Source organism: Ranitomeya variabilis, chromosome 1, assembly GCF_051348905.1.
Source record: "Ranitomeya variabilis isolate aRanVar5 chromosome 1, aRanVar5.hap1, whole genome shotgun sequence".
NCBI lineage: Eukaryota > Metazoa > Chordata > Amphibia > Anura > Dendrobatidae > Ranitomeya > Ranitomeya variabilis.
The window spans coordinates 985,900,117-985,923,569 of NC_135232.1; the positions used below are offsets into that span (position 1 = coordinate 985,900,117).

The window sequence follows — 23,453 nt, forward strand, 5'->3', positions numbered from 1 at the left end:
CTTTTCCTGAATTAGTTTTTTTTTTACAGAACAAAATGAAACTGTGGTCACTGGTACCAAGTTTAAGCAAACAGTGACATTTCGTACAAGTTCTTTATTCTTAGAAATGACCAAATCAACAGCATTGCCTTATTGGGTCTGTTACAACCTGACCTTTAAAATTATGATCAGTGGTGAGTGAGCATGAACAGTAAAGTTGGGGGCCCATACTCAACACCTAGTGTCCATGCACGTACCCCAAACAAGGACTTCTCAAAGAAATCCATGTTACTGTTTGGGCTCGGCAGCTCGTACATGTTTTTCTGGTAAGGTCACTTCTGACTCCATCACAGTCATGCCAAGTTTTGGCATGAATGTGATTAGCCAGCGCAATATGTAAATGCTTTTGATAGCAAGCACAGGTTAAACAGACAGCTGTTATACTTGTTTTATTTTTTACCACTAAAATAATTAAAAAACTGAACATGTTTGGTTTACCTGTAATCATACTGATAAGGAGAATCACATTGTGAAGTCATATTTACCACAAAATGTACACCATAAAAACAATAAGAAACAATGTCAAATGTTTTTTTTTCACAATTTCACTGCACTTGGATTTTGTATTCCCATTTTAATGTGCTCTATGTAGTGAAATAAATGGTGTCATTCAAAAGTCCACTTGTCTCTCAAAAAAGAAGCCCTATATGTCTATGTGGACAAAAAGATAAAAATGTTATGGCTCTAAGAAGAAGGTGAAGAGAAAATAAAAATGCAAGAACAGAAATTGTTTGTGTTGTGGGTTAAATATCCTGTAGTGGATCATAGTTGGAGGTGAGACTAGTATGGCAACACCCTTCCCCATTTTCTCCCAGCACTGTTGCAGGCGATTAAAAGATTTCAACCATAGCCAGAGACTGGAGATTACTTGATAATGCCCTAAGATAATTCCTTGTAACAGCTAGTCCAGAAATATTTTTATTTGCTCATAGGATTGCAGACGCAGAAGATAATAAAGAAACCAACACTGACCCTCCCCAACTCCAATGCTCCTTTTAGTTCACAGGAAAAGTGGTACTGTGCAGTGTATATGTACAAAATAATATAGATGCTGAAAATGACACCCACTATACAGGACAGGAAAAGTGTACTGTGCAGTGTACCCCATTGTTAGGGCTAGTGGAAAGCATCAAATAATAATAAGGAAGGTACTAGGTGCATTCGCAGCCCTCGGTCCTCCGTGCAGAGATGCTGCTCGGTAATGGCAGGCAATATATGGCGGTATAATGTAATCACACACGGGTTAGCTTCAACCGCTATGAAAAGGAGGCGAACCCTGTTGCTTCACAGGGCCGCAGAACCGCAGAGTGAACACTAGGATAAGGTCACAGAACTCTGCCCCAAGGACTGAGAAACTAATTCTAAGATTTACCGCGCGAAAGTGCACACAGTGCCGCTCTGGCAGACGCCACTAACCACCCTGACTAGGGCCTGGAAAGTGCACTAATTGCTCATGGCGCCACACTGGTAGTCACTGCTGGTTTGATGCAGTAAAGTCGTGCTTTTATGCAGGATAGCACTGTCAGGCAATTGGTAGCTCCATCATTCGTGAACATTCAACAACACTAGAAATGGTTATGATTCAGAACATTCACCAGAACAGGCATACATCCACACACACATTAACAGGTTTATACTAGCGCATGGCTGAGAAGCCATGCAAACTTTTTATAGCTGTAGCTCTCCAGGACCTTCCTAGTGGTCCAATAGGAGCCACTACAGGACCTGAGCTTGTGACACCTGACCTCCAATGAGAGGTTGACCCGTGGGCATGCTCAGTAGGGGAGAAGCAGGACTTAGTCCCTGGAACGTCTGCTCGCCACTGATCAGTGCTGGCTACAAGGGCAGAGCCTGGAAAGGCAGCAGTAAGCAAGCGCACAGTATCAGCTTGAGCCAGAAGCTGGGATTGACAACTCTGCTGAGCAGGTTCCACTGCGGCTGGAGGAGAATGGGAGACAGCAGCGGACATGGTTCAAGATTTCCCCTGTGCAGCAGCGGTAACTTGACACCTATCACACCATGTTCCAAATTATTGTGCAAATGATATTTTTCTCGAATTTTCCTAAATGATCAGTGCAAATGACATTCAGTTGAATAAAAGTCATCACCCGTTAGAGTATACATCAAATTATATTCAAGAAATCTCCGAATGATAACTGTTATGATCCGGTGACTTTGGAGGCGCATGAACTTTCTCTGGAGTAGGTGGAAACTGTACTGACTGCAAAACCTAAACTAACACCGCAACTAGAAGTAGCCGTGGGGTGTGCCTAACAAACCCTAGACACCTCGACACAGCCGGAGGACTAAATACCCCTATAGATGGAAATAGGAATGCTATCTTGCCTCAGAGCAGACCCCCAAAGGATAGGCAGCCCCCCACGAATAATGACTGTGAGTAGGAGAGGAAAGACACACGCAGGCAGAAAACAGGATTCAGCAAAAGAGGCCACTCTAGCTAAATAGGGAAAGATAGGACAGAATACTAAGCGGTCAGTATTAAAACCCTTCCAAAAATATCCACAGCAGATAATACAAAAAGTTCCACAATCTAACTAAAGACATGGAATGTATATCTGCCACTCCAGAGAATCCAACAAGACTGAGAAAATACTGACACAATCTAAGCTGGACAAAAAAAAACACTGAATAGCACAGAATTATTAAGCACACAGCATGTGTGCCACAGAAACAAAACCAGACACTTATCTTTGCTGATTTGGCAGAAGGCAGAAGGAACCAAACCAGGACCAAAACCTCCCAACAACCATGCACAACTGGCAAGGACTAATGAATCCTGCACGCCTAAATGCCCCAGTCAGAACTGCAATCAGCAGATACACCTGACCAGGACTGCAACTCAGGGACAACTGCATTACCACCTACAACCACCGGAGGGAGCCCAAAAGCAGAATTCACAACAGATAACAGTACAATCTCCAAAATGAATAAAAACTCAAAATGCACTGCTCCAAATTATTAGGCACAGTAGAATTTCTAAACATTTGATATGTTTTAAAGAACTGAAAATGCTCATGTGTGGAATTTGCAGCATTAGGAGGTCACATTCACTGAATTAAAAAGCTATTTAACTCCAAAACATCCTAACAGGCCAAGTTGCATGTTAACATAGGAACGCTTCTTTAATATCACCTTCCAATCAGGAAGCATGGTGGGAGAAACATCATACTTTAGAGGTTCTTTTATGCAAAGGGGACAGGATGACTGCACTGTATTGAAGTGAGGATAGATTGGGTCATATATCACAAGAATTTGGCTAACAACCTCCTTCTCTCAGTAAGAGCATTGAAGATGGGTAGTGGCTGGGTCTTCCAGCATGACAATTACCCAAAACACATAGCCAGGGCAGCTAAGGAATGGCTCCATAAGAAACATTTCAAGGTCTTGGAGTGGCCTAGCCAGTCTCCAGACCTGAACCCAACTGAAAATCTTTGCAGGGACCTGAAACTCAATGTCACCCAGTGACAGCATCGAAACCTGAAAAATCTGGAGAACATCCGTATGGAGGAGTGGGCCAAAATCCCTGCTGCAGGGTGTGAAATCTTGGTCAAGGACTACGGGAAATGTCAGACCTCTGTAATTGCAAACAAAGGTTTCTTTACCAAATATTAAGTTGTTTTTTTCTATTATATTAAATATGTATTTCATGCAATAAAATGAAATTAATTATCGAAAAATCATGAATGTAATTTTCTGGATTTTTTTTAAGACTTGGTCTCTCACAGTGGAAGTGTACCTACAATAAAAAAAACTACAGACCTCTCCATTCTATGTAGGTGGGAAAACTTGCAAAATTGGCAATGTATCAAAAAGAGCTAGCTGTCAATCATGCTCACTGTGCAGTGAGCAGTAACTGTAACTGTCCAATGTACTGCCACAATAAGTGGAATTAAACCCCTGCAGGGAGATTACAACTTCTATATGTAACTATTTATTTTGTCAACATTATTTGATCATTGAAACATTCTTGAAGTAGATTATATTATATTAACTAACGTTCTTTCAAAACCACTGACTTTATTTTTAATCCTCTTTAAGTCACATATCCTTAGCTCTTGACTACTAAAACACAAACGCTTGCTTCTTACTCTAGCATTTCTCATTACTTATTTGATTACTTTCCAATTTAGATTATATTTTTAAAATTTTCAAGAAAGGAAATAGAAATCACTTCATTTCAAATCTCAAACATCACATTGATTTGAGATTTAAGTGAGATGGTACCTGCTGCTGAGTAATAGCGGCACTCTATGGCAGTATTACACCAAAGTACACACGGATTAACGTCACCCGGTGTGAAAAGATGCAAACCCTGTTGCTTCACAGAGTCACAGAGCACAATAGAGCGCTGTACCCTGTTAGCTGAAACAGGACGCAGCAGAGTAGGTGCTAGTGGGATCCCTAACTCTCACCCCCGCTGCACTGGTGGTTGAACTCGCTCTGTCACTCAGTGGCTTTTGAGCTCGTGCCTGAGGATGCCCGGAGACAGATGCTGGGTTCAAGCGGAAATGCCCACCCTACTCTGACAAAGGAATTGTGCTCAAATTAATGTGGATGCAACGGCGAACCGCTAAAGGAAAGCAATACCGCATGGAGTGCGCACAGCGGCGTGCTTGCGTACGCCACTACTGATGCTGACCTAGTGTGTAGACGATGCTTAGCCACTGACTGATGCTGTATCTTAGCTCCACTCACCATGATGCTCAAGCAACAACAGGAGGGAAGAGAAACATTAAGGAGCATTCACCAGATACAATCACATAAGCTCACACACACCATTTAGGTTTATACTAGCTCATGGCCGAGTGGCCATGCGAGCCTTTTATAGATGTATCCTTCCAGGACCTTCCCAGTGGTCCAATCGGAGCCGCAACAAGACCTGAGCATGTGACCTCCGACCTCCAATGAGAGGTCATCCCACGGGCATGCTCAGTAGAAGAAAAGCAGGACTTAGTCCCTGGAACATCTGCTCACTGCTGAGTAATGCTTGTTACGAAGGCTGAAACTGGGATGGTAGCTGTAACCAGATGTACAGCATTAGCTTGGGCCACACGCTGCGACCGACATCTCTGCTGAGCAGGCTCCACCTCGCTGGAGGAGAATTGGAGACCACAGAGGACATGGTTCGAGATTACCCCTGTGCAGCGGCAGGAACTCGACACCTAACACAAGTCCCCTTAATGTACCGTACTTATATATATATATATATAAAGGTTTAAAAAATAACAAAAAAAAGTTGAAATCACCTGACTTTTTCCCCATTAAAATTAAAGATGATAAATAAAATAAAACATATACATATGTGATATCACCGCCAACATAAACATTTGATCTATCAAAATATAAAAATGTTAAACAGAAAAAAAGTGACTAAACAGAATTTTTTTTAGTTACTGCAATACTGCAAAAAAGTGTGTAACAATCAATCAAACAATATCTATCATATAATGGTGTCAATGATGTTATCTCACTGCACAAAAAATAAGCCCTTACACAGTTCCCTTACACAGTTCTATCATGCGAAAAATGAAAACATTACAGGTGGCGACACAAATAAATATAGTTATTTATTTATTTTTTTTACAAATATCTGATATATTTTTTTCACTACTAAGATAATAAAAACCTGGATGAGTTTGATATTGTCGTAATCATACTGATGAGGAGAAGTATATTGCCAAGTCATCCTCTGAAAGCATTTCTTCTTTTTTATATTTTCCCTCCCCTTGACAAAAATGACAAAACCTTTTGAAGTTTATGTAGGTAAATGAGTGATATGGCAACAGCCTGCAGTATATTATTGTGGCAAGTAAGGTTGTCAAATCGAACTAGTAAAACAGTTATAAACAGTTTACCAGGCTTTATATTAACACTAACCAATAACAAAAATCCACTGTAAGTCAAAATTGCTACTATGCTAAATAGGTAAGCATAGGTACCAGGAAAGGAACATGCGGCAACAGCACGCAGCGTGGATGGTTGGTAAATTGAACAAGGAAAACATGCAAGAAATTAAATTGTGTCCTTTATTAAAGTTTTAAAAAAGTAAAAGATAACATACCCCGGAACAATTATCCATAAAGATATGACAAGAAACGCTAGGTAGGTCTACATAAAAAAAGCAAGCAACTGCAACAGGCCAAAGCCACTATTATCGAGGGTTGCTCTCTTACCGACTCATCACTTCTTCTGAACGCTGGCAGGGGAGCGCACTATTAGTGTACATTGAAAGAGATTGAGTGACTAGCATGAAGTGCATATGGAGCTCACAACAGTGTTGACAACCGGTGCATGCTCAATGCAGCTGACTTTAGCTCGGCTCCTGAAAGAACATCCTTGATGACGTCCTGTTCAGGTTAGTGATGGCATCTGCAGTAGTGACCACAAGACGGGCCCCTGAAGATGTCCTATTTGAGAATCTCCAGTACATGCTGGAAAAACTCAAACTGAACATCATCCAAAGTAAGACAAGAAAACAGGAAGCTAAAATAGTGAAGGAACGCTAGGGAAGTTTTAGATGAAATACATTAGAAAATGTGTTTTTTATTAATTAAACAATTATATTCAACTTAAATTCACACTCACAGACAACCCCTTTAAGAACTTGATCATTATACTGATTCCTTCCAACAAGCAGATGGGACTTTACATAATTTCCTGGATATACTGTGTTACAGAATATCTCTGCTTATATTAAATAAATCTCCTGCCTGTTTTATTTTGTTAATCAATGCATCTTCAGTATGCTATTGATTTTCAAAAAATTACGGTAAGGAGATGAAAGACAAATTATTATAATTAAAAGGGATTAAGAAAACAGGTGGTGCTTCTACAAATTTAAATGTGAGTTATGCCTATAAAGAACGAGTTCTTCTATGTATCTATTGGCAAATATAATTTATGTTAATTGATGTACAGCTGTAGCCTTTTGTGCCGCATCAAGGGACAAATCTCTGGTAAAGATTTTGAAAGAGGTAAATTGTATTTTGGCATCTTTACAGCATTTCCTTTCATTCAACTATCAAACAAAGCAAAAATACATGCAAAGTGGTTTACTGTATATACAAGAAATCTCCAAAATAATATATAATCAGCTGCATAATGTTTCATTTAAGACAGTTTGCCTCAGAAGACTCTCTGATGATAACTTATTTTAATGTGCATCTACCGTATTGGGTGTTGTTTGAAAAAAAAAACAGAACTCTTAAGTGCCAGTAATGCATTTCTCAAACTTGCTTTTAATTTCAACACAATAATACAATACTAGACTATTCAAATATAACATTTTCAAAGTAAAATGACAGGTAACCTGGAGTATTCAATAATGCAACACTAAACTATTATACTGAATATTAATGCTGAGTAGAACCTTTTAATAAAAAGATTTTATCTTTAAATCGATTTCTGTCTCTATGACCCAATAGGACATACAGTTGTGCTCAAAATTTTACATACCCCTGCAGAATTCTTGCTTTCTTGGCCTTTTTTCAGAGAATAAGAAAGACAACACCAAAACTTTTTCTCCACTCATGGATAGTGGTTGGGTGAAGCCATTTATTGTCAAATTACTGTCCAAATGACCCTGGTGATTTTAGCCTGATAATATGCACAGAACTTGATTCAAATGGCTTTGAATAGCTATACACCTGTGAGCTGTGAAAAATGCCAGGAAAATTGTTTGGGATGCAAAGAAATACCCACAAATAACATCAGCTGAAATACTTGACGCTCTGAAAACTAGCGGTGTGGCTATTTCAAGAAGCACAATAAGGAGGTACTTGAAGAAAAATGAGGTGCATGGTTGTGTTTTGTTTTATTTTTTTGCGTCACAAAGTATCTCACCTACAATACGCAAAACAGCACAGAGATAAGCCTCAAAGCTTCTGGAGCAAGGCAATTTGGAGTGATGAGACCAAAATTGAACATTTTGGCCGCAACTATAAACATTACATTTGGAGAGAGGTCAACAAGGTCTATGATGGAAGGAACACCATTCCTACTGTAAAGCACGGAGGTGGATCGCTGATGTTATGGGGATGTGTGAGCTACAAAGGCACAGGAAACTTAGTCAAAGTTGAAGGAAAGATGAATACAGCACATTATCAGCAAATACTGGAGGCAAATTTGCAATCATTAGCCCGGAAGCTGTGCATGGCAGGTACTTGGACGTTCTAACATGACAACGATACAAAACACAAGGGCAAGTTGATCTGTCATTGACTATAGCAGAACAAAGTAAAGGTTCTAGAGTGGTCATCTCAGTCTCCTGACCTCAATATCATTGAGCCAATCTGGGGAGATCTCAAGCGCTCAGTTCAGGTTAGACAGCCCAGGAATTTACAGGAACTGTAAATGGGGTATGTGAACTTTTGATCAGGGTCTTTTGGCTTTCTTCTGGCGAATCGACATACAGCCCATTTTTCATCAAGTGCCTCCTTATTGTGCATCTTGAAACAGCCACACCGCTAGTTTTCAGAGAGTCCAGTATTTCAGCTGATGTTATTTGTGTGTATTTCTTTGCAAGAATTTTCCTGGTATGCGTCACAGGTCACAGGTGAGGATGTTGCCTTTAGTAGCAATTCAAACCAATTTGTGTGAATGTTATCAGGCCAAAATCACAAGAGTATGTAAACTTTTAGTCAGGGTCATTTGGATGTTTTTGGTTGTCATTATGATTCAAAAAGAGAAAACACAGTAGTTTGACAATAAGTGGTTTCACCCAACCACTAACCATGAGTGGAGAAAAAGTTTTGGTGTTATTCATATTCTCTGAAAAAAGGACAAGAAAGCAAAAATTCTGCCGGGGTATGTAAACTTTTGAGCACAACTGGATAGACATAAAAGAAGTCAATCTCTTGCTTGGACCCCTAGAGAGCCACTCATTAACTGCGGCTCCCAGCCTATTCTAGTAATACTTGGTTAGCCATTTATTCACAAACAGTGGATTATAATTCTTGAGTTTTAAGAGAAGAGGTTTAGCACCACTCCAGCATTTTTTTCAGCACTGGAGTGGCGCTGTAAATGTAAGTCCCCTGCCCCCGGTCATGTACTCCCCCTGCAGTGTCTTCTCCATCTTCTGGCACTGCGGCACCATCTTGTGAGGGCAGCTTCTGACTGACTGGGAGTCAGAAGCTAACTCACAAGTGCTCAATGCAAGTCTATGAGAGCCAGAACGAGACACTCATAGACTTGTATTGAAAATTGACCTCTGCACCCCTCAATGAAACACTGGTGCTGCTGGCAGGTCACTTTTCGCCGGAGACCAATGGAAGCAAGGATGGATAAAAATACAGCAGCAGGTGAGTATGAGACGGGGCAGCGGAATTTCATTTAACTCACTACACTAGTGGTACAATTAAAAGAAAAACACTAGAGTGGTGCCTTAATTATAGTCAATATTTTAGTCAAAATCCTAATTTCTCCATGCACCACTAAGAATGACAACTATTGTAACATATTCACTACAAAAAATAACTGAATCTTTAATTATAAAGGAGAATACATTGCCATTGTCGTGCACACAATTCCATTTGCACAATGCATTATGCTACTGAAGACTATTATCTGTGGTTTTTCCACATAATTGTAAGTAAGAACTGCAACCCATATCATTATCTTTACCAAGAAAGTTATCATCATGCAGAAAAGAAACATTAAATTCCCTTTCCTCTTAGAAAAGACTTGTAAAAGCAATGTTATGCTCTGAACATTTTATGCCTAATTTCGCTGTAGACTGATCAAAGTCAGATATTATATTATAAAAATTATAGTCAGGTATTTTGACAACCTCGGAGGACAAATTTTGTGTCGACCATCTAGTGGAGGCTGACTGATAATAGATTGGGAAAATGTGCATTATAGGTCTTCTGCATTTTAACAACCATTAAAGTCATGGTACACTTGGGTTAACAAACTAAATTTGAGGAACACTTTCAGTTTTAATTTTAGTTTTCACACCCAGCACTCAAGTTTTGTGAGTGTCATAAATGATAGAACATTCACGGCACTCCAGTCCAAACTACTAACATTGACTTACAAAGCCATCCATGATCTGTCTCCTCCGTACATCTCTGTACTAACCTCCTGCTATCTTCCCTCTCATAATCTTCCAAGACCTCATTCTCTCCTCCACGCTTATACTTTTATCATCCAATCGCCTCTAAAACATCTCCCGGGTATCCACCATACTCTGGAATTCTGTGGCTCAACACGTATGATTATCTACCACATTTGGAACATTCAGATAGACCTTTTAAACTAATGTCTTCAAAAAAGCTTACAGCCTGCAAAAACCCACCTCTCCACCACCTAAGTTGCCGCAACACCATAACCTAATGTCTCCTTCCCCATTACCCTGTAGAATGTAAAACCGCAAGACTTTCTGTACCAGTATGTCATTATTAGTTTCTTGACTTAAATTTATATCTGTATTATATCTGTAACTCCTTCTTATGAACAGCACAATGGAATAAACTGTGCTCTAAAAATAAATAATAATAATAATAATTTGCCCAATCTTGCAGTGGACGCTGAATATGGTCAGTCCAGAATGGACATTGATGTACTTACAAATAATTAAACATTATATTCAATTATCTTTTTCTACTTTTTTTCACTTCTTAACTTCCACCATACATCAAGTTTTAGAAATCCATTTTGCTGTAAGTCTTTTTTTAGATCAAAAGGAACACATAATTCAGTTTTGTTTCCCTATGGAATGGTACAGAAATTCATAAGTCAAACTAATGACAAAATTGATCCTATTATTATTAGGAGCAGTTTTGACAACAACTATGTCAGTTGTATTGCCGGACGTCTCTAGACAGTAATACACCACAAGCAACATTTTCTTTATCAGAACCAATGAAACAGATGCAAAAAAAATGTCATCAGTTGTGTCAGGCAATAGAAAAAAATTGCCAGACACAACTAACACATTTGAGTCCAACCTAAATAATATGATGGAGGAATATTGGAAGAGAAAAATACATTATTCCCCACTTACATTGATGTCTTCTAAGTCCAAGGTGTTCAAGATAACATTGTTACGTTTCCAAATAATAGGAGGCCTCAAGTTTCCTTGAATCCCACAGATCAATACAACACTTTGTCCAACTGTTACTGTGGTAAAGCTCAGTGTCAGATCTTCAGGAAGGATTAACTGAACAATCTCTGTAAAAATACAAAGATACAAATGTGGCATTGTTAACAGAGGTATAGCTTTCATTATACAAGAAAAAATGTTATGCTAAATAAATCAAATATTGTTTTTAATTATGTAAATTAAAAAGGTCAACCTGACATTTCTATTAAAGTGAATGACAACTCTCACCTGGGAGAATACGAAGAGCATTTCACTTAAGAGATCTACAGAGTCATACTCATACTAAGCATGACAGATTTCACCTGCAGGTAGATGCATTATTTAAAGGCCAAACAATGCTTTCTGCATAATAACAAATTGTTCAGGGAATCACTAATATGTTAAAGGAAACCTGGTACTAAGTTTGTGCTTCTTTGAATGGAAAAAAAATCTGTTAAGTGCTTCGGAAGGCAAAGGCGAGCTGCCTACAGACACATTTCCTTGAGCGTAAGCTATTACTCTGTCTGTGTTTCACTGAACAACTACTGTACAGCATATTTTTTTAAAGCATGTTGAATATGCTGTATTGGAATGTTACTAGGTCATTTAGTGACAGGTATAAAAATAAATTAAGCCTTCCCATTAAAGATTGTATCCTCAATATATTGCAAGCTTCATATTATATAGCATTGTGTTCTTACAATTGCTCAATTGCTTAATTGTTCTGTTTTCCATTAGGTCAATGATGCCATGTGATTAAAAACTTACTAGCTGAATCCTTCTAAGCTCTATATAGAAACAAGAAGTCTCTTTTCCATGCTTTTGACATCTCCCGCTTCAAATCCTGGCTCAGCTGCTATACTCCTCCCCGTGGTCAGGGACTTATGTAGTGATGAGGCTCAACGTATCATCTGCATATGCAAGCTCATGCCAAAACGCATGCAAATGCATGTTTATGCAGCATTTTTTATATGAGTCACACAAAAGAACAACCAGTATACTGTGCTATATTAAAAGATTATCTTTATTAAACAAAAACTACAATCACCTGTAGCCAAAATATCAATTCATGCTTGTCTCAAATACCAACAGGTATGGTGATATAGGTCACTACTTGATAAATATAGGAAAATGCATCAACGCTTGTTTGATCTACTGTTCATGTAAAAAAGTGCTGACGAAGGGACGAAACGCGCGTTGGGGCGCTTTGGAAAACCACGCCGATAAGATCATCTTGTCATGTAAGTGTCTTATTCAAACAAACTGTTACTTGATCCCACAGTGATGTAGGTGTCTATGGTATTAGGACGCCACCTGGGGCTGTCATTGTGAATAGCACTGAGCACTTTTTTACATGAACAGTAGATCAAACAAGCGTTGATGCATTTTCCTATATTTATCAAGTAAGTAATGACCTATATCACCATACCTGTTGGTATTTGAGACAAGCATGAATTGATACAGGTGATTGTAGTTTTTGTTTAATAAAGATAATCTTTTAATATAGCACAGTATACTGGTTGTTCTTTTGTGTGACTCATATCATGGTCAGTTATATGTGCCGTTATCAAATAAGGGGATTTTGTGATGTAGCATTTTTATATGCATCAGATTACGCATGACGGCAAAAAAAAATGCTGCATGTGCATGCGTCTGTATGCATTTTTTGCCTGCGTTTGCATTATTTATGCGCATGTGTTTGATATTTCCAGGAGGGTGTGTCTCAATGGGCGTATCTCAGTTCCTGGACATGCGCAGTCCAAAGTACACAAGCGCATCAAACCCATGCGTACACATGCGTTCCTACAGACAGTAATGCTTTTTTTAATGCACTCATCTGCATGTGCATGCCTGCGCATATTTGACGGATTTTTGATGCCTCCAAAAATGCAACATGTTGCATTCACCCGATCCCGACGCACACCTCAAAATTACACATGCATACGCATCCGCAAGGGAACGCATGCAAATGCATGTCTATGCGTACATCATGTTAAAGATAGGTACGCATGACGCATGCGGATTAATGCGTATGAAAGGCAGGGCGCACAGACGCAAATGTGAAATCAGCCTGACTCATGCAGAGCAAATAGACTTACTGTTTCTGCAGAGAGCTTAGAAGTTTTAAGCTAGTCTGTTTTTAATCACGTGATGTCATAGACCAAATGGAAAATAGAAGAATTTAACTGTTTAGAAGGGCAAATGAGCATTTGCAAGTACACAGTGCTATATAATAGGAGGAATGCAATATACTATATTAAGAGGATACAAAAATTGATAGGAATTAATCTTTCAACTATAATTCTTAAATATATATAGATATTTAAAACCTAGGAACACCCACAATTCCAGGAAAAAAGCTAAAATTAGATTTCATGACACTCGGTCCAATTACAGACCGTGATGTACAGACTAACCTTATACATGTTTATGTGCCAATTAAAATTAGGTGAGGAGATCTGTGACCAGACCTTACCATCGTGATTTGTACTTTAACTGTGTGTCATGGACATTTCACTTTGGCAGGAGAGGGAGACAATGCTTTATACTAAAATTAAATAAGTTTGTTTGCTAATCTCACTTCCAAAAAAACTCTAAGACCAAGGTCATGATATATTTGAAAGCTAAACTGATAAACTCTTCTTATTTCAGGAATTTATCTGAATCCAATTGCATACTAGGTTTCATCTAACATATTCTCTAGATGAAACACAATTTCTTAAAGATAATTTAAATTGAAAAATCTATTACATTTTATCACATTTATTATACCTCCAGTATAATAGATACAGAAGGTCTTAATTTTAATGGCACAGACATTGGCTTAATATCATTGATTTATTGATTTCTGACTTTAAACCATTAAAGATTGTATATATGGAAGCATTAGAAATGTTCTCATAGATCTTATTAGTGAGTTTGCCTGCATGTGCACCACTTCACTTGAGAATTGTAGTTAGTGACTACCAATTACACATTTATGGCATAGCCAGTGGAAAACAGTAAGCAATGAATGCCTCTAATGGGAATATCTCATGCATAATTTTAGTTTCACAACTTCGATAAGTCTGTAGGAAAGAAATAATATGTTTTTCTTTTCTAAAAATTCCTCAAGGACACACAACATGCTGGAACATTTTATTTTATTTTATTGTTTAAGTTTTCTAAACTATCTCCATTATTGATAATACATATAGGTTGGGTTCACATATATCCATTGAATCAGCTTAATTTTTGGATCTTGAATTAGAACTGTTGGTGAAAATGCACCATTATGCCATTAGTCTTTTTAACATTTTTCCCCAGGTTAGGATCAGTGCTAAAATCCAAAGTTGTATTGTTATCAGGCCACTGGACTAGCACCTGTATTTGTCTGCTACGTGTAAAAACAGATGTGCAGGAAAATTGGAAACAATACCATTGCAAAAAATGGGATCAGTTCGTCCATCAGTTTCTATTCAGCATTTCTGATAAATGGGAATGAGGATGCAGCACTAGCCACCTGTGAGCCCAGAGTTAGATATCTGAAAAAATACCTCTGCTGTGCAGCTCTTGATTGCCGATGTAAATTAGATTTCCAGTGTTTTATAGATGACCTAAAAGATGTCTTAACCCACATATCAAAACAACATCCCCTCAATCAACACAATTTTCTTATGGCACATTAACTTTATGAAAAGGACATGCAATGTGGCTTTTGTGTTGTGAAATTGGATTTTGGGCTCCCCCGGTGGCCACTGGTGGAATTGAACTTGTGTGCATCATCCCCTCTGTTCACCTGTTCCCATCAGGATGTGGGAGTCGCTATTTAACCTTGCTCCTCTGTCACTTCCATGCCGGTCAACATTGTAATCAGAAGCCTTTCTGTGCATGTTCCTGCTACCAGACAACTTCCAGCTAAGTCGGACTTTTGTCCTTGTTTGTTTTTTGCATTTTGTTCCAGTTCACAGCTGCAGTTTTGTTTCTGTGTCTGGAAAGCTCTTGTGATCTGAAATTGCCACTCTGATGTTATGCGTTAATACTAGAGTCTTAAAGTAATTTCAGGATGGTGTATTGATAGGGTTTTCAGCTGACCATGAAAGTACCCTTTCTGTCTTCCTGCTATCTAGTAAGCGGACCTCGATTTTGCTAAACCTATTTTCATACTACGTTTGTCATTTTCATCTTAAATCACCGCCAATATATGTGGGGGCCTCTGTCTGCCTTTCGGGGAAATTTCTCTAGAGGTGAGCCAGGACTATATTTTCCTCTGCCAGGATTAGTTAGTCCTCCGGCCGGCGCTGGGCGTCTAGGGATAAAACGCAGGCTACGCTACCCGGCTACTGTTAGTTGTGCGGCAGGTTTAGTTCATGGTCAGTTTGAGTTTCCATCCTTCCAAGAGCTAGTTCCTATGTATGCTGGGCTATGTTCTCTTGCCATTGAGAACCATAACAGTTTGACCGGCCAGCAAAGGGTTAAATTAATTGGCAGAGAAAGGAGAGAAAAAAGAAGTCTGCTGAAAAATTTTTTTTTTTTTTCCTTCAGTTCTGAGTGTGCTTTCAATTGAATCACTTGCAAGTCTGCCTATATTGCAGCCTTCCTCTCTCTCTCTCCTTCTAATCCTGGAATGGCTCTGTGTTCACCTGTTTAAAATGGATATTCAGAGTTTAGCTGCAGGTTTGAATAATCTCACCACGAAAGTTCAAAATTTACAAGATTTTGTTGTTCATGTTCCTATATCTGAACCTAGAATTCCTTTGCCTGAATTTTTCTCGGGGAATAGATCTTGCTTTCAAAATTTCAAAAATAATTGCAAGTTGTTTTTGTCCCTGAAATCTCGCTCTGCTGGAGATCCTGCTCAGCAGGTCAGGATTGTGATTTCCTTGCTCCAGGGCGACCCTCAAGATTGGGCTTTTGCATTGGCTCCAGGGGATCCTGCGTTGCTCAATGTGGATGCGTTTTTTCTGGCCTTGGGGTTGCTTTATGAGGAACCTCATTTAGAACTTCAGGCGGAAAAAGCCTTGATGTCCCTATCTCAGGGGCAAGATGAAGTTGAAATATACTGCCAAAAATTCCGTAAATGGTCTGTGCTTACTCAGTGGAATGAGTGCGCCCTGGCGGCGAATTTCAGAGAGGGTCTCTCTGATGCCGTTAAGGATGTTATGGTGGGGTTCCCTGTGCCTGCGGGTCTGAATGAGTCCATGACAATGGCTATCCAGATCGATAGACGTCTGCGGGAGCGCAAACCTGTGCACCATTTGGCGGTGTCTACTGAGAAGACGCCAGAGAATATGCAATGTGATAGAATTCTGTCCAGAAGCGAACGGCAGAATTTTAGACGAAAAAATGGGTTGTGCTTTTATTGTGGTGATTCAACTCATGTTATATCAGCATGCTCTAAGCGTACTAAGAAGCTTGATAAGTCAGTTTCAATTGGCACTTTTCAGTCTAAGTTTATTCTATCTGTGACCCTGATTTGTTCTTTATCATCTATTACCGCGGATGCCTATGTCGACTCTGGCGCCGCTTTGAGTCTTATGGATTGGTCCTTTGCCAAACGCTGTGGGTATGATTTAGAGCCTCTTGAAACTCCTATACCTCTGAAGGGGATTGACTCCACCCCATTGGCTAGTAATAAACCACAATACTGGACACAAGTAACTATGCGAATTAATCCGGATCATCAGGAGATTATTCGCTTTCTTGTGCTGTATAATCTACATGATGTGTTGGTGCTTGGATTGCCATGGCTGCAATCTCATAACCCAGTCCTCGACTGGAACGCTATGTCTGTGTTAAGCTGGGGATGTAAGGGGATGCATGGGGACGTACCTTTGGTTTCCATTTCGTCATCTATTCCCTCTGAGATTCCTGAATTCTTGTCTGACTATCGTGACGTTTTTGAAGAACCTAAGCTTGGTTCATTACCTCCGCACCGGGAGTGCGATTGTGCCATAGATTTGATTCCGGGTAGTAAATACCCTAAGGGTCGTTTATTTAATCTGTCTGTGCCTGAACATGCTGCTATGCGAGAATATATAAAGGAGTCCTTGGAAAAGGGACATATTCGTCCTTCGTCATCTCCCTTAGGAGCCGGTTTTTTCTTTGTGTCTAAGAAAGATGGCTCTTTGAGGCCGTGTATTGATTATCGGCTTTTGAATAAAATCACGGTTAAATATCAATATCCATTGCCACTGCTGACTGATTTGTTTGCTCGCATAAAGGGGGCCAAGTGGTTCTCTAAGATAGATCTCCGTGGGGCGTATAATTTGGTGCGAATTAAGCAGGGGGATGAGTGGAAAACCGCATTTAATACGCCCGAGGGCCACTTTGAGTATTTGGTGATGCCTTTTGGCCTTTCAAATGCCCCTTCAGTCTTTCAGTCCTTTATGCATGACATTTTCCGTGATTATTTGGATAAATTTATGATCGTGTATCTGGATGATATTCTGATTTTTTCGGATGACTGGGACTCTCATGTCCAGCAGGTCAGGAGGGTTTTTCAGGTTTTGTGGTCTAATTCCTTGTGTGTGAAGGGTTCTAAGTGCGTTTTTGGGGTTCAAAAGATTTCCTTCTTGGGATACATTTTTTCCCCCTCTTCCATCGAGATGGATCCTGTCAAGGTTCAGGCTATTTGTGATTGGACGCAACCCTCTTCTCTTAAGAGTCTTCAGAAATTTTTGGGCTTTGCTAACTTTTATCGTCGATTTATTGCTGGTTTTTCTGATGTTGTTAAACCATTGACTGATTTGACTAAGAAGGGTGCTGATGTTGCTGATTGGTCCCCTGCTGCTGTGGAGGCCTTTCGGGAGCTTAAGCGCCGCTTTTCTTCCGCCCCTGTGTTGCGTCAGCCTGATGTTTCTCTTCCTTTTCAGGTTGAGGTCGACGCTTCTGAAATCGGAGCTGGGGCGGTTTTGTCGCAAAGAAGTTCCGACTGCTCCGTGATGAAACCTTGTGCTTTTTTTTCTCGTAAATTTTCGCCCGCCGAGCGGAATTATGATATTGGGAATCGGGAGCTTTTGGCCATGAAGTGGGCTTTTGAGGAGTGGCATCATTGGCTTGAGGGGGCTAGACATCAGGTGGTGGTATTGACCGACCACAAAAATTTAATTTATCTTGAGTCCGCCAGACGCCTGAATCCTAGACAGGCGCGCTGGTCGTTGTTTTTCTCTCGGTTTAATTTTGTGGTGTCATACCTACCGGGTTCTAAGAATGTTAAGGCTGATGCCCTTTCTAGGAGTTTTGAGCCTGACTCCCCTGGTAATTCTGAACCTACAGGTATCCTTAAGGATGGAGTGATATTGTCTGCCGTTTCTCCAGACCTGCGGCGGGCCTTGCAGGATTTTCAGGCGGATAGACCTGATCGTTGCCCACCTGGTAGACTGTTTGTTCCTGATGATTGGACCAGTAAAGTCATTTCTGAGGTTCATTCTTCTGCGTTGGCAGGTCATCCTGGAATCTTTGGTACCAGGGATTTGGTGGCAAGGTCCTTCTGGTGGCCTTCCCTGTCACGAGATGTACGAGGCTTTGTGCAGTCTTGTGACGTTTGTGCTCGGGCCAAGCCTTGTTGTTCTCGGGCTAGTGGATTGTTGTTGCCCTTGCCTATCCCGAAGAGGCCTTGGATGCACATCTCGATGGATTTTATTTCGGATCTTCCTGTTTCTCAGAAGATGTCTGTCATCTGGGTGGTGTGTGACCGTTTCTCTAAGATGGTCCATTTGGTTCCCCTGCCTAAGTTGCCTTCTTCTTCCGAGTTGGTTCCTCTGTTTTTTCAAAATGTGGTTCGTTTGCATGGTATTCCGGAGAATATCGTTTCTGACAGAGGAACCCAATTCGTGTCTAGATTTTGGCGGGCATTCTGTGCTAGGATGGGCATAGATTTGTCTTTCTCGTCTGCTTTCCATCCTCAGACTAATGGCCAGACCGAGCGGACGAATCAGACTTTGGAGACATATTTGAGGTGTTTTGTGTCTGCAGATCAGGATGATTGGGTTGCTTTTTTGCCTTTAGCGGAGTTTGCCCTCAATAATCGGGCCAGCTCTGCCACCTTGGTGTCTCCTTTTTTCTGTAATTCGGGGTTTCATCCTCGATTTTCCTCCGGTCAGGTGGAATCTTCGGATTGTCCTGGAGTGGATGCTGTGGTGGAGAGGTTGCATCAGATTTGGGGGCAGGTGGTGGACAATTTGAAGTTGTCCCAGGAGAAGACTCAGCTTTTTGCCAACCGCCGGCGTCGGGTTGGTCCTCGGCTTTGTGTCGGGGACTTGGTGTGGTTGTCTTCTCGTTTTGTCCCTATGAGGGTTTCTTCTCCTAAGTTTAAGCCTCGGTTCATCGGCCCGTACAAGATATTGGAGATTCTTAACCCTGTGTCCTTCCGTTTGGACCTCCCTGCATCTTTTTCTATTCATAATGTTTTTCATCGGTCATTGTTGCGCAGGTATGAGGTACCGGTTGTGCCTTCCGTTGAGCCTCCTGCTCCGGTGTTGGTTGAGGGCGAGTTGGAGTACGTTGTGGAAAAAATCTTGGACTCCCGTGTTTCCAGACGGAAACTCCAGTATCTGGTCAAATGGAAGGGATACGGTCAGGAGGATAATTCTTGGGTGACTGCCTCTGATGTTCATGCCTCCGATCTGGTCCGTGCCTTTCATAGGGCTCATCCTGATCGCCCTGGTGGTTCTGGTGAGGGTTCGGTGCCCCCTCCTTGAGGGGGGGGTACTGTTGTGAAATTGGATTTTGGGCTCCCCCGGTGGCCACTGGTGGAATTGAACTTGTGTGCATCATCCCCTCTGTTCACCTGTTCCCATCAGGATGTGGGAGTCGCTATTTAACCTTGCTCCTCTGTCACTTCCATGCCGGTCAACATTGTAATCAGAAGCCTTTCTGTGCATGTTCCTGCTACCAGACAACTTCCAGCTAAGTCGGACTTTTGTCCTTGTTTGTTTTTTGCATTTTGTTCCAGTTCACAGCTGCAGTTTCGTTTCTGTGTCTGGAAAGCTCTTGTGATCTGAAATTGCCACTCTGATGTTATGAGTTAATACTAGAGTCTTAAAGTAATTTCAGGATGGTGTATTGATAGGGTTTTCAGCTGACCATGAAAGTACCCTTTCTGTCTTCCTGCTATCTAGTAAGCGGACCTCGATTTTGCTAAACCTATTTTCATACTACGTTTGTCATTTTCATCTTAAATCACCGCCAATATATGTGGGGGCCTCTGTCTGCCTTTCGGGGAAATTTCTCTAGAGGTGAGCCAGGACTATATTTTCCTCTGCCAGGATTAGTTAGTCCTCCGGCCGGCGCTGGGCGTCTAGGGATAAAACGCAGGCTACGCTACCCGGCTACTGTTAGTTGTGCGGCAGGTTTAGTTCATGGTCAGTTTAAGTTTCCATCCTTCCAAGAGCTAGTTCCTATGTATGCTGGGCTATGTTCTCTTGCCATTGAGAACCATAACACTTTTGGTTTCCTAAAAGCATTCACAATTTTTTTGCCACTGCATCTTCATATTCCTAACAATCAGCAAAAAAAAAGTGGGAGAGTTGAAAAATAAAGAGCAAGAAATGAAAACTTGTTGGATCACTAATAAGGTGATTTCTGGAAGCTTGTGAAGGTTCATTTGAAATCAAATGAATTAATGAATGACATTATACCCACTAATCCGTCCTTTATGCAAATCGCTTTATGGATGGAATGAGATCTCTTTTATTAAGTGTTTCAAGGTCCTTCTGACTCAAGTAGAGGGGTTTAAGATAATACACCACATATAGGAACCCCCAGATTAGCTGAAGATATTACACAAATTTTTGGTTGAGATCTGTTACTAGGATGATGTACAAAAATATATGTCATATTTAATATGGATCCTCTAAAAACAGAATTCATGATACATGTGAACAGAAAATTAGGGAAACGCCATAATCAATGCATCACAATTAATTATTAAAAAATCCTGAAATTGCCTTAAAGGGAGTGTCACCCCCTTGGATGCTTTTAAGCTATTACTATGGGTATGCAGGTGATTGAAATGTTAAAATAGTCCTACCTGTATGCCTCATAGCTGCTGTCTTGTTGCTGATAAATAGACTTTCAATCTTTTCTGTTAATTATTTATTCCAGGCTCTGGGGCATGCGGTGCCTGGAAGAAAACTCTGCCTCTGGTGTTAATTGGCATATTACCCCCTCCCATGCACGTCACAGTGCCATGTGACATGTACCACTAGCTTCAGAATCCTGTATGTGAGTAATTTTTGAGCCCTTCTATGGGCAGTGTCTTCACCGTTCTTCTGTGCAGGCGGCGGCGAGTAGCAGTGACTCGCCGACGCCTGCACAGAAGAACAATGAAGCCAATGCCCATATAAACAGAAAAGGGAAGTTTATTGGTGCAGTTGCAGGGTGTGGAATTCCATCACCTGTATGCCCATAGCAATAGCTTTCAAGCATCCCAGGGGGTGACAGATTCTCTTTAAGTTTTACCATCCCTATGTATTATAATTGCCAGACCTGAAATAACAAGCACTTTTCACCTATTGTGTCCCCCCATTTCCTTGTAGATTGTAAGCTTGCGAGCAGGGACCTCACTCCTAATGTCACTGTTTAAATTGTCTTAACTCGTACTGAATTTATTGTTTGTACATGTTCCCGCTTAATTGTAAAGTGCTACAGAATATGTTGGCTCTATATAAATAAAAATTATTATTATTATTATTATTATTATTATTACTAGATGGTGGCCCGATTCTAACGCATCGGGTATTCTAGAATATGCATGTCCACGTAGTATATTGCACACCCCTCGTAGTACACTGCACAGCCCACGTAGTATATTGCCCAGCCATGTAGTATATTGCCCAGCCACATAGTATATTGCCCAGTTATGTATTATATTGCCCGGTGGCGTAGTATATTGCCCAGTGACGTAGTATATTGCCCAGTGACATAGTATATTGCCCAGCCACGTAGAATAAGCACAGAGCCACGTAGTATATTGCCCAGTTAGTAGTATATTGCCCAGCCACATAGTATACAGCACAGAGCCACGTAGTATATTGCCCAGTTACAAAGTATATTGCCCAGTTATGTAGTATATTGCCCAGTGATGTAGTATATTGCTCAGCCACATAGTATATTGCCCAGTTACATAGTATACAGCACAGAGCCACATAGTATATTGCACAGCGACGTAGTATACAGCACAGAGCCACGTAGTATATTGCACAGCAACGTAGTGTACAGCACAGAGCCACGTAGTATATTGCACAGCGACGCAGTATACAGCACAGAGCCACGTAGTATATTGCCCAGCCACGTAGTATATTGGCCAGTCACGTAGTATATTGCCCAGCCACGTATGTCACAGGTTAAAAAATAAAAAATAAACATATACTCACCTTCCGAGGGTGCCTTGTAGTAGTTCTGTTGGCTGTGTGCGGTGCAGGCGGCAGCTTCTGGCCCCAGGGTGTGATGACATCATGGTCACATGACCGTGACGTCATGGCAGGTCCTTCTGGCAGACCATCCTTGCCACTGGATCCTGCCGCTTGCACGGAGCAGTCACTGGAGCGTCGCGAGGAGCGGGAAAGGAGGTGAAGGTGAGTATATAATGATTTTTTATTTTTTTTAACATTAGATGTTTTTACTATTGACGCTGCATAGGCAGCATCAATAGTAAAAATGTGGTCACACAGGGTTAATAGTGGCGGTAACGGAGTGAGTTATTGGTGGCATAACACGGTCCATTACCACTGGCATTAACCCTGTGTGAGCAGTGACTGCGGGGAGTATGGAGCGGGCACTGACTGTGGGGAGTATGGAGCGGGTGCCAGGCACTGACTGCAGGGGAGTAGAGCGGGACTAATAGGACTATGGCCGTTGCTGATTGGTCACGGCAGCCATGACAGGCAGCTGACGAGACCAATCAGCGACTTGGATTCCATGACAGACAGAGGCCGCGACTAATGAATATCCGGGACAGACAGATGGAAGTACCCCTTAGACAATTATATAGTAGCATTACCATACTTAAGGAAGTGTTTTTTGTATAACTTGTGCTGTTAAATATTTATTTTTGGAAAAGGATAGTATCTAACGTCTTATAATAAGTGATTATTACAACTCTTTATATTCAGGATTATTTTTCATACAATATACACTATTCATGGCTTCAAGCTCATGCTTACCAGAAGCAGAAAAATAGTTTTACAGAAACATTCCAAAAATAATAGAACAATATAATAGCCTCTTATAAATTTCTCTGTTCAAAGCCAAATATGTATGCAATCTACTAGATTAAGCAAGAACATTATAATTAGCACAATAGCAATCAAAGATATAATGGAATAAA

The 23,453-nt window shown here is 40.7% G+C and overlaps 1 protein-coding gene across 2 annotated transcripts in view; it reads right to left on the bottom strand.

The window, feature by feature from the left end:
- The window catches only part of FSTL5 (follistatin like 5), a 1,228,096-nt gene that overhangs the window by 437,221 nt on the left and 767,422 nt on the right, over positions 1-23,453 (bottom strand). For both annotated transcript variants that reach the window (XM_077279443.1, XM_077279444.1), the window contains one exon: positions 11,066-11,232. In XM_077279443.1, the coding sequence (XP_077135558.1) occupies positions 11,066-11,232 (167 nt within the window). The remainder of the gene's footprint in view (positions 1-11,065; positions 11,233-23,453) is intronic.